We start from the raw sequence: 17,345 nt of genomic DNA on the forward strand, positions 1-17,345 counted from the left end.
CCAACACTTTGTATTTCATTTCCAATAACTAAACTCAAACACGCACTCGACTTAAATTTGATAAATCCATATTTTCACAAAATGAAATAAAGTATTAAAGTGCCATTATTAATCTTCTGATTAGTAGTAATATCCATATTTAGAGCTTTGACTAAAACAAAAACCTTCGCTGGGCATGGTGTTAAAAACAACTAGGTTTCTAGAAACAACTGTCCGATGACGTCATTAAAACAGAAATAATATGAATATATGATTCTAGATGAAAAAACATGTAGTGGGACCCAGTCAAAACAAACAAAAACTCGTTCGACTATAAAAGCGGGAGTTTACACTTTACAAATCAAAACTCCTTCTTTCTCTCTCCCATATTTTTGTGCTTCCTCAAATTTCTTCTCTCTTCTCAAATTTCTTCATATAAAAAAACTAGAGAGAGATTTAGTAATAATGGCTGCTGCAAGTGGATTGGAGACACGAGTAGAAGGAGGAAGAGACTCGTTTGCAAGACCATCGAATGCAGAAACAGTGGAAGAAGATGAAGGAGAATTATTATGGGCAGCGATTGAAAGATTACCAACTAGAAAAAGATCAAATTTTGCAATCTTGAGAACAGAATCTGATGATCAAGGAGATGGAAATCGAAATATTAATAATAACACTAATCAATCAGCGGAAACTATTGATGTGAGAAAACTTGATCGGATTAAGCGTGAAAAAGTTGTTATGAAAGCTTTAGATACTAATGAACAAGATAATTTCAAGCTTTTATCTGCTATCAAAGAACGTCTCGATAGGTAATCTTTTATCGAATCACGATCTAATCTTTTTTCATGCATGCACGTGAATCTTTTTTTTTTTTTTTTGACTTAAAAAAGTTTATTTTTGTCAACAGAGTTGGATTAGAAGTACCGAAAGTGGAAGTGAGGTTTGAGGATCTGAAGATTAGTGCTGATGTTCAAACGGGGAGCAGAGCATTGCCTACGTTAGTGAATTATAGTCGTGATATGTTAGAGGTATATAGTCGTAATTCATATATTATTAATGAACCTAGTTTTTTTTTATGTGTTTGACGAATTGTTTTTCATAGTATATACTTATATATGATGTCGTTTTTATTGATTGTTGCAGAAAGTTTTAACTGGTTTGAGGATATTTCGGCCTAAATTGCATTCACTTAATATCTTGAATAGTGCCAGTGGTTTCGTTAAACCTGGAAGGTAATTTTTTTAGCTCAGTAGTATTGCCAAGAGTTGCGGAAACCGCGCAGTTTTGGATAAAATTGTTGTCTAACCTTCTTGAGGACTTAATAATTACATTATAATATTACGTTAACATTATTGACGACTATAATAATTGTTTGATTCTACTATTCTAGCTATCACATCTCAGTTGTTATTAGGCTTAATGGATGTGGTTCTTTGTATGGAATTGAAGTAAATAATCACTGGAATAATGAAATGTTTCTAGGGGGATTAATTTGGAAATAAACGCAGGTTACAAATGCCTTCAGTTTTAAACCATTTTTGTATTATTGACTAAGTAATAGGTGTCTAATACTAAATATTAAAGATGCTACACTTTTGTTTAGTACACACTAATTAAGTCTAATTACATGCATGTTTGCTGTTTTTATTTCTTATCAGTTATCTTTCTACTGCATTGGATAGCATGGCTATCACTTTGTGTCTAATTTTATACACATATTATTTTCTCTATTGCTAGGATGACTTTGCTTCTGGGGCCTCCAGGTTCTGGTAAATCCACCCTACTTAAAGCACTTTCAGGAAGGCTTGATGGGAACTTAAAGGTTAGTGTATTAGTTCGTTCAGTACTGGACATGATGCTCTCTCTATAACTGTGTGAAAATGTGGTTCAACACTATAAGAACTTTAGTCTTTGAACAAGGTAGGGTCGAATGATCATTTGAACGGCAAATATAACTTGAATGATTTACTATTAAGGTGAGAAAAATTCAACGCAGTTATGCTTAATTAAACCAAGACAGTCGTGGCCGTCTACTTTGTTTGAGTTATTAGCTTAATCTCTTTTGTTTGTCTTCAAGGATGAATTACTGTATCAACTTTGTATAATGAGTTCGAGAGTATACGACCTCTTCATTTTCTAAGGTCTGACCGTCTGAGTCCTCAAACTGTTCACGGGTGGGTGCAACTTGACTAATTGACCACAGAAAAAAGTGGGGCCTATTCAGTCAGTGTCAATATATTAGTGAGTGAGCTTCAATCAGCATCTTCTAACTTCACTGGAAGAACTCTAAGCTGGGCACATATTGTGCCAGGGGTTTTAACAAATTCATCAAATTGAACTTAAACTTAAACTTTTTGTTGGGCTCCGAGCTTTATTTTCATGGAGAGTGCTGAGTGCATAATAAGATCAATGCAAATCAATGCTGGAGTTTTTTTTCTTTTTTGGCTTAAAGGGCTAAGGTGATGTCCACTCTTTAGTTCCGACTTCCGAATTTCAATCTTTCAAGATATATTGCATTTCCTTAGATATTTCAGTTATTTGTTGTTGAGCACATGGTCACTACGTATAGCATGCATATTTGTACTATCTGAAGTGCTCTGATTATTTTATTTCGATTAAGTTATTTGAATTTCTATAGTTTTTCAATTCTCCGTATGCTAGATTAAATTAAGGTGGATAGAGTCTAGCCTGAGGTTCCTGGTGTGGTGGAGTTGGCAATAGCAAGGACAAATCTCATGAAGGTTATTTATTATTTAATTTTTTCCCATGAGATTAGAGGTGGCTGTTTGTCTGCGTGTTTGGACTTGGGGGTTGGGTGCATACTGGGAGCATTTAACTGTACACCAGAATGTGGAGTTACAGTGGAGAATTGATCCTAAAGATTCTGAATCTTTTGTTCTTTTTACATTTTTCTATTTTTCTATTTTATTTTTTTCCATGGGTGTCAATCTTGCACTCCATTGAAGAAACATATACTTAGTTGCTATTTTATGTACACTGGACCATATTTGATTGTATGTGGTTCTGCCAGTTCTCATTGTCTAGACTTTAGACACACTGTTGATTAGTCTTTTTTGAACTCTGTCTTGTCTAGTAATTAGCCACGAACATGGGAAGGATCTGGTCTCCGTTTATGGTCAATTGTGATATGTATTCGTGAAGCTGGTTTTATTTATTATGATATATAAGATGGTACAACCGTACAAGTGATAACAAATCTCAGTGCTACTCTCTCTATCTAAAGATGACACAAGTGATGCCAAAAATCTCAGTGCTAGTTTACCTTATGATATATATCCAATTATTGAGAAGCTAGAAAACCTAATTATGGCATTAATAGTTTTAATGAAACATCTGAATACAGAAGGTTACACTTATAAGGATCATCTAATAGTGATGGCGGTACCCCTTCGACTTTTTTTAACAACAGTACACAGAAGGTTTCTCTATAGTAGATGCAAACTTGCAAAGGTTAGATGACATTTGAATTTAGGCCTGTGGTTCCCACACATATCAGCAAGATCTTTCTTCGATTACTTCTCATGGATGTTAATTATCATGTAACATTATGATCAGGTTTAGAAACTCTGTATTTAGGTGTTTGGTATTGCTGAAATTCTTTTCCTATTTTGCTTTCAGGAAAGTGGGAATATTACATACAATGGCCATTCCCTTGGTGAGTTTTGTGTACAAAGGACGTCGGCATACATAAGCCAAACAGATAATCATATTGCTGAGCTAACTGTTCGGGAAACTCTAGATTTCGCTGCAAGATTTCAAGGAGCAAGTGATGGATTTGCAGGTTTGCTAGTCCTCTTTGTTTCTAGAATTTTCAATTGGAGTAAACAAACAACATGAAATTCACGGTGTAAAAACTGTATTCAAAATCGTTTTATGAAATTCACGATGTAAAAACCGTGGTATTTAATATTGTTTCATGAAATTCACGATGTAAATACTGCAGTATTCAACATTGTTCCTTATATTTTACTGCAAAACCAGGATATTTGAAAGATCTTGTCAGACTAGAGAAGGAAAAGAACATACGTCCAAATCCCGAAATTGATGCATTTATGAAGGTAATCACACACAGCTCTACCTTTTTGGCGAATTGTTATATTAGTCCAGTATTGCTATCTTCACTTTCTGAATCATATTTTGGTGGACAGGCATCTTCAGTGGGCGGTACAACGCACAGTCTTGCAACAGATTACATCTTGAAAGTGCTAGGACTTGATGTATGTGCTGAAACCATAGTTGGCAACGATATGCTTAGAGGTGTGTCAGGTGGTCAAAGAAAGAGAGTTACTACAGGTAATGAAGCTTGCGTCGTTTTATTGGTAACACATACATGCAAAAGTTTTGAGAGGACACCATTAATTATCTGATATTTGTCTCTAAGCTAATTCCAGATAGTTTATAGTATCAAACACATCTACCACCTTTGTTTTATTATCTCAAGATTTTAACAAGCGGACAGCTGAATCTTGGACGAACACTTCCAAATATTCTCTCCTTGAAGTGAAAAAAGTTCATGAGTTTCATAGCTTGTCTGCTGTCTGCTTATAGTGAACTACAATGCATTTGGCCCGATCTGCATGTTGGCCAGCATTGTGGAATAAACAACAATTAGCCTATCTGTTCTGAATACTTTAACCTTCCAAACCATGTTGTGCAATTCTGCTGAAGGCTTTTCTATAGTGTGATGTCATATAATGCTAGTTGTGCAGTTCTTGGTGTTTCTTTATGGTCGGAATGCTGAAGGATGTAATCCACAGCTATAGTTGTGAATTAGTTCTGTAGTTTGTATTAACTATTAAGGTTGAACTAATTAAATGAGGCCGCTGTTTTATTTATTTTGAGTATCCTTGTAGAACATTCCTACTGTTGAAACACATGGAATAGCAATTGTTGTTGGTACTACGACACAAACTATGCAAATCGATTTTATCTATATTATATTTGTATTCGCAACAGTCCTTTTTACTGCATATACATATATAATGTTTCTGTATATGGACTATTACTTGGCCCATTTTATAATCGTCAATTGAAATACTGGATGTAACTTAATACTGATACTTACAGTTGTCTTAAAACTCAGGAGAAGTAATTGTTGGGCCAAGGAAAACCTTATTCATGGATGAAATATCTACTGGACTTGATAGCTCTACAACATATCAAATTGTGAAATGCACACGGAATTTTGTGCACCTAATGGAGGGCACTGTACTGATGGCTCTTCTTCAGCCTGCACCGGAGACATTTGACTTGTTTGATGACCTAATACTTTTATCGGACGGTGACATTGTTTATCAAGGTCCTCGGGAACAAGTAGTGGAATTTTTTGAATCATTAGGTTTCCGGTTGCCTCCACGAAAAGGTGTTGCAGATTTTCTTCAAGAGGTACTGGATTTCCTTTTCATGTCTGTAGCCGACTGTCATAATTGCACATAACCAGGGGGATTATCAATGCTATTGCTGCTATGGAAGTTAAGTGTATACCTGTGTGTGCCGAAAATAATAAAAGATAAAAACAAAATAGAATAAAAAGGAGGGAGAATGGCATGCAATGGATGGTTACAGTATAGGTCTAGCAGTGTTTTATGAACTTGTAGCAGAAGTTTCTTTCTCTAATAGTCATTATATTATTATTTCACCATGTAACCAAACCATGCCTTTACTGAATTTTAATCTAATTAATTTCCAGGTGACATCCAGAAAAGATCAAGCACAGTATTGGGCCGATCCCTCAAAGCCATACGTTTTCATTCCTGTTCCAGAAATCAAAAGTGCGTTCAGACACTCTAAATATGGAAGGTCTGTAGAGTCCACTCTTTCGGTTCCATTTGACAAAGCAAAAAGTCTCCCTTCAGCGCTGTTCAAGACGAAGTATGCAGTTTCAAAATGGGAGCTTTTCATGACGTGTTTCGCCAGAGAATGTGTACTAATCAGCAGGAATCGCTTCCTTTATATATTCCGAACATGCCAAGTATGTTATCTTTATGCTATCTATATATTGGAATATGTATCTATTTAATTAAAACTTGTTATTGTGACACATGAACACAAAGAATGACTGTATATTCACACATACTAGTGTGCAGCCAAAATACACACCACAATGATCTTTAGCATGTTTTGACATGAACTATTCATCTTGGCGCTGCTTTCATAATTTTAAGTCTTCGCCTGGAGGAGGAATAGAGTAAGAGACGATTGCTTTCCCTCAATCCTCAACTTGACCACTTGCCTATTGAATAACCATTGATTCACTAATCTCAAGATGAGTGAATCTCTAGATTATTACTAACCCAGCCAAAAAAAAGATGATTACTTCTATGAGTTAGTTCTATCAAATCTTCATCCTTTACTCATCCAACCCAATTGACAGTGTTTCAAAAGGCTTAGATAGTGGTGATCTTCGGATCCGTGTATTTGGCTAGATAAGGCAGTTTCCAAGTTTAGCATTGAAGCCAAATGAGCGCTATGGCTACATGAAATCTTTTCTTCCAAAGTATCTATTAGATGTGCTTTGGTTTGAATTGACCGGCGTTATCTTTGCTATAAGTGTTGCTAAGTTTCCATGTTTTGAAAAGTGCTATGCGGTAGTTGGGCTGTGGGAGAGCGCCTAGCTCCTAGGTAAACCGGGCTAACGCAAGGCATTTTTTTGTTTTTTTTTAGTGATCCGATCACACATTTACGGTAATTCAAATACTAAACACAAGATCAAATACTTCTTAGAATAATGAAATAAGGGTTGAAGAGATGGGACTTTGCGAGCTAAACAAAGAGCCCGAGATAGAAGGAGTAATGAATACAATCTATTTTGAGAGGGTCAACGTGAAACACACTCTATTTTGATATTTTACCTTGAAATGGGCTTTTTTCTTGTAATTTATATTGGGCTTTAGTCTTTTAAACCTCTTAAACATTATGAGCATCCGACTTAAAACCAATTGGTGATAAGGAGAGAGGCACAAATACATTTATACTATACTACAAGGCTTTACACATCCCGTGAGACTATAACAAACATCTCAACATTCCCCTCATGTGTGGCATTACTTGAGCCTAACACGTGGACAAAAACGCTTGGTTGACGTGGAGTAAACATGCTCTTTTGGCCAAACACAATAGCCTGCTCTGATACCTTTCTTAAACATTATGAGCATCAAAATTAAAACCAATTCGTGATAATAAGTGGAGAGGTCCAACAACATTTATACTATATTGCAAGGCTTCATACATCCCATGTGGGACTATAACAAACATCTCAATAAAACCCATATTCAAATCCTAATCCTTCTCGGGCCTTTTCTTTTGGACAAGTCATCACTTTTTCAAAAATATTAATTCGAGCCCGACTAGATTGCCTAGTGGCCGATTGGTCCGCCTAGCCCAACTAATTTGCCCACCGTTTTTTTAACCGTCTTAGGCCTAGGCGAGTCGGCTAGGCACCACCTAGGCCGTTTGTGAGAATACTTCTAAGTCTACACCAACACAGCCACAATTCATACACTGCAATGAAGAGGTGATTCATTTGGGAACTCTTGGTCCTTCGTGACATCAGTTGATCATTTGGAAGATGTTTTCAATGAATTGATTGCAATATGCATGTTTGATCGAGCTGTGCTTGATTGACACATCTGCACCAATTGAGGGAGAGCAGTATAATAAATTTATATATTCCTTGTTTTCCCCATTTATCATTTACTTCTAAATATGAATACATGCTAAAGGGAAATTGTCGGTATATCTGCTTGTGCTATTAAAGGCTTGTATTTGGGTCATGGGGATGGAAAAGCCACCCCAGTTACTTCCCTAGTCATGGTGGGGTTGCTTCCTTGTGCTGAAGTACAACACGTCTTTTCGAAATGTATGGAGTACATTGTTGATTATCTTGCTGTTTGGAATGATGAATAAACCTGTCTTTTGTGGATAAGGAAGTACTAAAATATCCAATCTTGTATAAATGGTCATAAAAGAGGAGAAATACAATGATGGTATTATCATTGTCCGTACTCTATAATCCAACTAGTCAAGGCCAAGATTTGCTCTAAATGATGACTGGGTATCACTGGAGTTTCTATTTGAGTTTCAGCCAAAATTCAATTCATCCAGGTTTGAGCTGAGCTGGAGTTGAATAGGGTGTTTAGCAGGTTTATACTTGATTCAACCAAGTGAATGAAATATGAGCATCATGGCAGTACCTCAATAACTCGAAAATCGAGTCATGATACAAGTAAAGGGGTTACTCCGGAACAAGGTCATAAGCCAGTTTCCTTTTTTCAGGAGTCTTATATTGTTGCTAAAGCTGATCTATCGTGTATGGAACATATAAAAGGATGTGATGGTTACTTCTTTGTGGGAAATTAACTAATTTAGTTTGATCATTTTTCAGTCTGAAATTCTCTTATACAGTTTTTTTGCTAGTGTGCCTAACAACTTTGTTGTTGTGTGTTTTACAGGTTGCATTTGTTGGATTTGTTACTTGTACAATGTTTTTAAGAACAAGATTGCACCCTACAGATGAGATAAATGGAAACCTCTATCTTTCTTGCTTGTTTTTTGGGCTGGTTCACATGATGTTTAATGGATTTTCTGAGCTTCCTATCATGATATCCCGACTTCCAGTCTTCTACAAGCAAAGAGATAATTTGTTTCATCCTGCTTGGGCATGGTCTATTCCTAGTTGGTTGCTGCGAGTACCTTACTCTGTTATTGAAGCTGTTGTATGGTCATGTGTTGTATATTACACTGTTGGCTTTGCCCCAGGTGCTGGGAGGTATAGTTTGTTCTCTAACTGCAGTAACCTATCGGTGCCATGCACCAATTTCTTTGCACTCATCAATTGTTTCTAAATTTCTTAGGTTTTTCCGCTACATGTTCTTACTCTTCACTATACACCAAATGGCGTTGGGCCTTTTCCGGATGATGGCTGCTATTGCACGCGATATGATTGTAGCCAACACTTTTGGATCTGCTTCTCTACTAATTATATTCTTATTGGGAGGTTTTATCATTCCAAAAGGTTGGTTTATCTTCTTTTTTTACTGGACATATTGATATCTGATTTATGAAGAGTTTTTGATTACTGGAAAATTCTTCTTTGCAGAACTGGTCAAACCATGGTGGGTTTGGGCTTTCTGGTTGTCTCCGTTATCGTATGGGCAGCGTGCAATTTCAGTTAACGAGTTTACCGCCACAAGATGGATGGAGGTGTGTCCTCTATAGCTTACAGACTCGAAATTGGTCAAATTTCTGTTTATTAATAACCTTTTACATTGCATGAACTGTATCTAAAGGGTTCTCCACCGTGTCTGACATGTGGTCTCCCACAGGGCACATACTTTTGTTTGACATTTCTGATTATTTTCTTTTTCCAAGGCATTGAATAGTTTATTGTCACATATTGTATCCTCTTCTGACGATTTATTTTCTCTGTCCTCGTTGCAAAGGCCATAACTAGGATAACTATTGGATTTTATACCCTTAGTCTTACTAGTAATTTCGTAAGGGGAGGATTGTATTATATTAAATACGTACTAAAGTCTGATGGAAATGAACAAGAAGCAGCCTGGATGAAAGAAGGTCAGAATCGAAAGTATGCCAGAGTGCTAGACACCAGAACAGAAATGAAATTTAGCTACCACAAGTGTGCTATTTAGAATGTGTTAAGAAGATAGGCATGTGAACCATACTTTTAATTACTTTTTCGAATATTATTCGGATTTCAATACAGGCTCAATAACTTAGGTCTTGTTCTTTCTGGCTCCTGGATTCTGACATGGAGATCTTGCGGAGGCGTTTTGTGAGATTGTGTTGGCGCCTGGCACTATTTATAGGCAGACATCAGACAAGTAGCTTGAAGTTTTAATGGCCCTCCAGGCCACTCAAGTTTTGATCACCCCCATGGCCCCATGTACTCTGTAGTTCAGCTAGGCTGAAACTATGCAGGTTACTTTTCCACGTAAGGTTGCATAATATAGGGTATCTAGTTTAGACCACCCCTCAAAGTATGCCTATGAGCCTATCTACTCATAAAAAAAAAGTGATAACTTTTTATCGCTATTATGCCATGTTCGTTGGAAGAAGCTAGTCAGAGTACCATTGAATTTTTTTTATGGGAAGGGATAGTTAGTAATTAAAAATTCACCTTCTTAAATGGGACAGTCTAAGATCGGTTGCACAAGTTGTACGCGCATCCAATACATGGATGGGGCTACGAGGAAGAAACTATTGGCCTTTCGGAGGCTAGTTCGTTGACGGAAGGCATATTAGGCATTGGATATTAGGATGGCATTTTGGTGGGTACCACCCCACTCACTATATATCTAATCCACAATACAAAAGCTTGTACCGTGGATTATTTGCAAGATGATTGGAAATCGTCTATTGTGAGTGAGGGCTGTCTTGAATGGGATTGTGGTGAGTTTGTACTTTATTGTCTTCCCCAGGTCATTGAACACGCTGGAGTGAAATAGGTTTGTCGAGGACAGTACAAGAGTTTGGAAGTGAAACAGGATGACTATCAACTACAATACTCTCTGCTGTCCCAAGGACAAGTGAACATATTAAATGTCCATTTCCACTGGAGTTTTGGGATGGATTCTCACTCACTTTCTTAGTATATGATTAGGCTAGCAGATGTAGAACATCATTTTGACACTTCCAAATGCTGCTCTTACATTGAGAAGAAGATGACTCTTTATACTTGTTCTTCTCTGAAACTAGTAATTTTGGGCTTACAGCGCTGTATTCTGGGATCACAGTGTTGGACACTTTAGCTGGATGCTATTACTGCATAAGGTCTGCCTTACGATGTATTGTGTTATCACCTATGGCTGAGTGTAACCTTTAGTGAGTCACTCATCTCACTCTTGGCATGGGTTGTTCAGGTGGAATGGCATATAAGTATTTGGCAAATGTGCGATATGGTGCTAAACTAGTGTGGTGATGCCTTGCTATTCATGCAGTTGCATGGTAACCCCTCAGTAGATATGTCATTGCTTATTTGGTGTTATATTCAACAATAAATCAAAAATATATGTGCATTAGCGTCCACACTTACAAGTTCAGTAAATCAGAAATACATAGATGAATGAAAAATTTATGGTCATTTATCCTCACAGATCTTATGAACTTTCACTTGTCAGAGATCTGAATTGGGAAACAATACCGTTGGATACAATGTACTCCACCTACATGGACTTCCCAGTGCTGATTACTGGTACTGGCTTGGGGTTGGTGTTTTACTAGTATATTCATTTGTTTTCAACAGTGTGGTGACTCTTGCCTTGGCATACCTCAATCGTAAGTCTTTGTTCACTGAGATGCCTCATGTCTTATTACTACCTCTCATGTATTTGTATTCTCACCCTCGTACCTTGTGGATGTTCGTAACAGCTCTGGCAAAGGCTCAAGCGGTAATTACACTTGCCCCAGAACAGAATTCTGACGACAGAGGTGGTCAGTCCTTGCCCTTTGCTTTAATATATTGCTGTGATGTTTTCGCACTAGACATGGTTATTTTTGGTTTCTTATATGAATTACGTAAATAGTATATTATCTACATATAGATTTATCAACTATATACTACTTAAACTTATCGTCGCCTGCTAATTGCAGTACAAGGTGAGATGCCGGAACAGAGGTCTGCATCGGTTGAAACTGGAGCTGCTAAGAAGGGAATGATTCTTCCATTTCAACCATTGACAATGACATTCCATAATGTCAACTATTTTGTTGACATGCCAAAGGTAGACTTGTGCCATTTATCAGCTTTGGTATCTTTTGAGAAATTTATTTTGACAGACCTTATTTTGAGTATTCCAGGAAATGAGTGATATTCCAGAAAAGAGATTGCAGCTCTTGTCAAGTGTGAGTGGGGTATTTTCACCAGGTGTTCTGACTGCATTAGTTGGTTCAAGTGGAGCTGGAAAAACAACCTTAATGGATGTGCTTGCTGGTAGGAAGACTGGTGGATACGTAGAAGGAGATATTAGAATATCAGGCCACCCGAAAGAGCAAAGTACCTTTGCTAGAATCTCAGGATACGTTGAACAGACAGATATACATTCTCCACAAGTAACGGTTGAGGAGTCCCTGCTGTTTTCTTCAATGCTACGTCTTCCAAAGGAAGTCAGCAAAGAAAGCAGAATTGTGAGTCGCTCAACAAGATTATAGTGAATACTGCTTTCTTACTTTTAATAGCAATTAACCAAATTCCGTTTTGTAGGAGTTTGTTGAAGAAGTTATGAGACTAGTAGAGCTAAATTCTCTGAGACATGCTTTGGTTGGTTTACCTGGAAGTAGTGGCTTATCAACTGAACAACGAAAGCGCTTGACAATCGCAGTGGAGCTTGTTGCAAATCCTTCCATTATTTTTATGGATGAGCCCACGTCTGGGTTAGATGCTCGAGCCGCCGCTATTGTAATGCGAACTGTCCGTAACACTGTTGACACTGGAAGAACAGTTGTTTGTACCATACATCAACCAAGCATAGATATATTTGAAGCATTTGACGAGGCAAGTGAACATCTTTAGTTTGTGATATTGTGGTTAATAAATGATGTCACGGCCTATATGCGATGTACATAATAAATTTTGAACTGTTTTATTCTTGTGGTGTTTGGTTGCAGTTGCTTCTCATGAAACGAGGGGGGCGAGTCATATATGGAGGGAAGCTTGGTGTGCACTCGCAACAAATGATAAACTACTTTCAGGTACTAGCGAATTTTGAAGCACATTTTTCTACCACTTACGTTACTGATTACGTGTCACTTAGCTCTCCGTATTTTTTTTGCACAGAGAATAGAAGGAATACCTCCAATTCCTGATGGCTTCAATCCTGCTACATGGATGCTTGAGGTCACTACGTCAGCTGCTGAGCATAGGATTGGTCAAGACTTTGCAGAAATTTACGTGAACTCTGCTCAGTACAGGTGATAGGAGCAGTTTACTATTTCATTATCACTTTTGGATTCTCTAGTCATTACTTCTAGAACTTATTGAGAGATTTTGCTACAGGGATGTTGAAGCTCTGATTAAGCGTTTAAGCATCCCACCTACTGGTTCCATGCCCTTGGAGTTCTCGTCCACATACTCTCAAAGTAGTCTTACTCAATTCAAGACATGTTTATGGAAACAAAATCTTGTATATTGGAGAAGCCCATCTTATAATGTTGTGCGGTTGTTCTTTACTACATTGAGCGCGATAATACTTGGCTCTGTATTTTGGAAGATTGGATCAAGAAGGTAATTTTCTTTTTCCTTCTTATTTAATATATTCATCTCTTTTTGCATCTGAATGGTAGATAATAGCTACCGACGAAAACAAATAGGATGGTAGATAATAGTGTAAATGTTTCCATACTTGTTTGGCTACAACTGAGTATTGCTATGTTTAGATATCTAAGCAATGGTGTATGTATATACTTTTTTCCACAATATCAAATTATAAATCATGAAAGCGAGAATGGGAAAAGACACAGTACCTATTACAGATCCTATAAAGGGTTATTATGTCACCGGGCTTATGTATTACAGAGGCTGCTTCTATGTCAAAATTGGCTTATATGCTGAGATTTAGATACTGTTTCTGTCTGTCAAACATGTTTCGATGTTATGCAGGGGCACAACTCAAGACTTGACTGTGGTTTTGGGAGCTCTTTATGCTGCTTGCTTATTTCTCGGTGTAAGCAATGCTTCTTCGGTACAGCCAGTAGTCTCTATTGAGAGGACTGTGTTCTATAGAGAGAAAGCAGCTGGAACTTACTCCGCCTTTCCTTATGCATTTGCTCAGGTGAGGGCCTTGGGTATATTGGATGAAGTTATTATGTTGCTAGTTTTCCTTGAATAATGCTGCTTAAAGAATTACGTGTAAATCTACAGGGTCTTGTAGAGCTCCCGTACATCGCTACGCAGACATTACTATTTGGCTTCATCACATTTTTCATGATCAACTTTGATAGAACAATAGGTAATCTTTACTGTTACTTTGCAGTTTCCATAAAAACAAATTTCTAGATAGTGAAGGTCTCCCTTAACTTGCATACAAGTATATAACTGCTACTAAAAGTGCGCCACCTTTGTTTCCATTTTTGTGTGGCCCTAGTATCATTTTCACTGTGTGGCATCAAATGTATCCAGTAAATTAAGATTGAAAGGATTGCTTGAAAAGAAAAAAGGAAGCCAAAGGGGTTTGAACTGTTGAAGAAATTAAGCTAAATTGCTGATTAGATCGATTCTAACAAATTAACAATATGGTTGGGGGATGGTAGGTACTAGTGCAGCTGTATAACAAATTAGCAAATCCTTCTAATTAGCAATAATAAGTTTATATCCCCAAACTATATATGTTTATTAGTATGCAACAGTGTTAGAATAAGCAACTGTATATTGTGTTAAGTAAAATTGTGTTGTTGTTAATGGAGAGGAAGTTTGGAGAGAAAAGAGGATACAGCCTTATTAGTTTCGGCCTTGTATCACTTCAGTTTATATATGAAAAATAAGAGTTCACAATAATATAAACTTCCTAAAATATTTGGATCGCGGGCGTTGCCCCCAAACCCCCTGGACCACCCGCACACAACGAAACTAATCCTCGTAGAAATCTAACATATTATTACCATGTCTCTGTATCCTAAATTTTTTTCCAATCACTTATCCGTGTTGTAACCAGTACATTAAATCTTTTTTGTTGTTGTGCTTCTTAGCTTCGTGGCTCTGTATCTGTAAATATTCTTACAGTATGTTATCATGGCAACCTCTCCACAATATTTACCATTGAGAATCACTGCAGTTCTGCACTTCTACCATATGTACCATATCAAACTACAAGGATTACCAACAGAAACCTATTTCATTATTCTACCCCATTTTCCACATCCACAAACTTCAGTTTCTTAATATTTACCCTGTGTAATACATATTCATCTTTGCCAAACCATTTTATTAGTCGAAACAATTTTCCAAGTTCTCTCAACTGTTTGTGTTTTGTCCCTTTTATTTAGCAAGTTCATAAGAACTTCACCCTGGATCAACTATTAGCAACTATTTCAGTGTCACTTCTTGAAATGTTATGAAAATGCGCCTTTTCTTAGACCTTGTGATTCATTATATATTAAATGCAACACATTAACAGGTGATCTGTTTTCCAGGAAAATTTCTGCTCTACCTTGTTTTCATGTTCCTCACATTTACTTATTTTACATTCTATGGGATGATGGCGGTTGGTTTGACACCGAATGCTACCTTGGCTGCTGTTATCTCTTCTGCATTTTATTCATTGTGGAATCTCCTCTCTGGTTTTCTGCTTCCAAAACCAGTAAGTAGTTATTTCCTGAATCTTTATACCTCAGATGGATCCAATATTTGAGATTTCAGTTTACTTTATATTTACCATTTTTTGCAGAGTATTCCTGGATGGTGGATCTGGTTTTATTATATTTCTCCAGTGGCATGGACCTTACGAGGTATTGTAAGCTCTCAGCTTGGTGATTCCGAAGATCATATTGTTGGGCCTGGATTTGAGGGAACGGTAAAGGAGTTTCTAGAGACAAGTCTCGGATTTGGTCCCGGGATGGTTGGTGTTAGTGTAGCTGTACTCGCTGCTTTTGTCATCTTCTTCTTTGGTATATTCGCCATCTCTGTCAGGAAACTGAACTTCCAGAGAAGATGATGGTCGCATTGGTGGGCCGAATGCAGTGAAGGTGATTACTTTTGCATAAAATGCAACAAGAAATTGACGGATTACCAAAGAGGAGGGGACGTGTGGGGGTGATTGTTTTGAGGGACTTCATGTCATAGCTCAATCCCCATTCTCAAGTTTTGGATAGTACAATACCAAACTCAGATTTTATATTTGCTTGTCAACTTTCAATGTATAACAGTGTTGAAATGTAGCAAGGGATCCCATCAACAATCCGTTTTATACTATGAGGCGTCAGATACAGTTACACACTTACACGGTAGCCCTTGGTAGCTGTTTCTCGTGTGAATTTTGTCTCCTCACATCTATTCTCTGTGTAAACAGTACTTCTTTTTGCTTAAGTAGAGTACTTTCATCATTTCCAGTTAATATTAGTGCAATTGAGCTTTTATTTTGTTTGGCAATATATTGTTGTAATGTGATAGAGATGATCAAATTTACACCATTAAAGCAATATAATACATCAATGTTAACATCGTTGAAACAGATACGGGATCAGGGATCAACAAGAACCCAATTCCAAAGATAACAGATTATTATGTAAATTGCATGATGAAGAACTTCCCAAAATCAACTGACTACCATAGACGGATCATCGCCAGTCACTAAGGGCAATTCAACAACATGCCCCGGTTCAATTCAATATCCATCGAGATTTCAGTGTAACAATGCCTGTTTGAGTCTACAAAGTTATGCATTGAATTTTTAAACTGAAACGATTATGCATTGTTTTTTTAAACTGAAACGATTAGGATTTCCCCGTTTTATTTCCAAAGCCCAATAACATCAAATTTTATCCATGTCAAATTTGGATTTTTATAACCCCTTGGCTGATTTTCAGATGCCTACCCCTTTATTATGTATTTTTTAATTGAGCCCAAAAATATTTTCAACCCATAAAAATTTTGTCAAATTTGACTTTTTTGTGAATTATTATTTAACTCAAAAAAGCTTTTTAATTCAGGAGTGGCTATAGTTAGAGGGTGTGTCAACCACGTCTCACCTTATGACGTGGAATTTGTCCTCCCACTCCTCCCTGTTTTGTTAGATAGATAACTAGATTTTCGGACCCCTTCAATGAACAGGGACCATTTTTATGTATTTTTTTTAAAAATATTTTATAAATTAAAATTTTGAATTATTATGTACCAAAATTTTTTAGGGTAGTGTTACCCCCACTAGACGAGCCAATTAGAATTTCCCCCCACTAGATGGGAAATTAGGGTTTCCCCCCTAAACACACGGTCATGGGTTTGACCATTAACTTTTAAGTCAAACAACTGAAAATGACATAAATGCTCTCATTATTTTAAAAAAGAAAATGTTCAATTTTAATTAGGTGGGGGCATTTGTGTTATTTTTAGGTGTTTAACTTGAAAGTTAACGGTCAAACCAAGTTGACCGTGTGTTTAGGGAGGAGACCCTAATTTCCCATCTAGAGGGGGCGGGGATCCTAATTGTGTGTGTGTGTGTGTGTGTGTGTGGGGGCCTAGTTAACCCATAACTACAGAATATTTTAATGATTCAAATTTTGATGACACAAATTTATATAAATATTCAATCTGCTACCTTGATAGCTAACCATTTGATAGTCCAAACTCCATTTGAATAAATAATATATGTACATTGTAGTTAATGATTCAATAG

The 17,345-nt window shown here is 37.0% G+C and overlaps 1 protein-coding gene across 4 annotated transcripts; it reads left to right on the top strand.

The window, feature by feature from the left end:
- The first annotated feature begins 417 nt into the window (after positions 1 to 417).
- Positions 418 to 16,087, top strand: ABCG31 (pleiotropic drug resistance 3). 4 transcript variants are annotated; one of them, XM_086575199.1, is made up of 24 exons: positions 418 to 791; positions 890 to 1,010; positions 1,126 to 1,214; positions 1,720 to 1,804; positions 3,622 to 3,784; positions 3,985 to 4,061; positions 4,152 to 4,296; positions 5,087 to 5,388; positions 5,693 to 5,974; positions 8,454 to 8,770; positions 8,856 to 9,016; positions 9,101 to 9,204; positions 11,142 to 11,298; positions 11,392 to 11,451; positions 11,614 to 11,744; positions 11,821 to 12,147; positions 12,224 to 12,514; positions 12,628 to 12,711; positions 12,797 to 12,930; positions 13,016 to 13,243; positions 13,619 to 13,790; positions 13,880 to 13,967; positions 15,148 to 15,314; positions 15,402 to 16,087. In XM_086575199.1, the coding sequence occupies exons 1-24, from the start codon at positions 445 to 447 to the stop codon at positions 15,666 to 15,668; spliced, it is 4,299 nt and encodes a 1,432-aa protein (XP_086431325.1). In that variant the 5' UTR covers positions 418 to 444; the 3' UTR covers positions 15,669 to 16,087. The 4 variants fall into 4 exon arrangements, with proteins under 4 accessions (XP_086431325.1, XP_086431324.1, XP_086431327.1 ...); XM_086575198.1 differs by having other exon boundaries at positions 430 to 791; positions 11,392 to 11,454; XM_086575201.1 differs by lacking the exons at positions 418 to 791; positions 890 to 1,010; positions 1,126 to 1,214; positions 1,720 to 1,804 and adding an exon at positions 2,703 to 2,723 and having other exon boundaries at positions 11,392 to 11,454.
- The last annotated feature ends 1,258 nt before the right edge of the window (positions 16,088 to 17,345 follow it).

The sequence above is a fragment of the Coptis chinensis genome, chromosome 7 (genome assembly GCF_015680905.1).
Source record: "Coptis chinensis isolate HL-2020 chromosome 7, ASM1568090v1, whole genome shotgun sequence".
NCBI classification, from domain to species: domain Eukaryota; kingdom Viridiplantae; phylum Streptophyta; class Magnoliopsida; order Ranunculales; family Ranunculaceae; genus Coptis; species Coptis chinensis.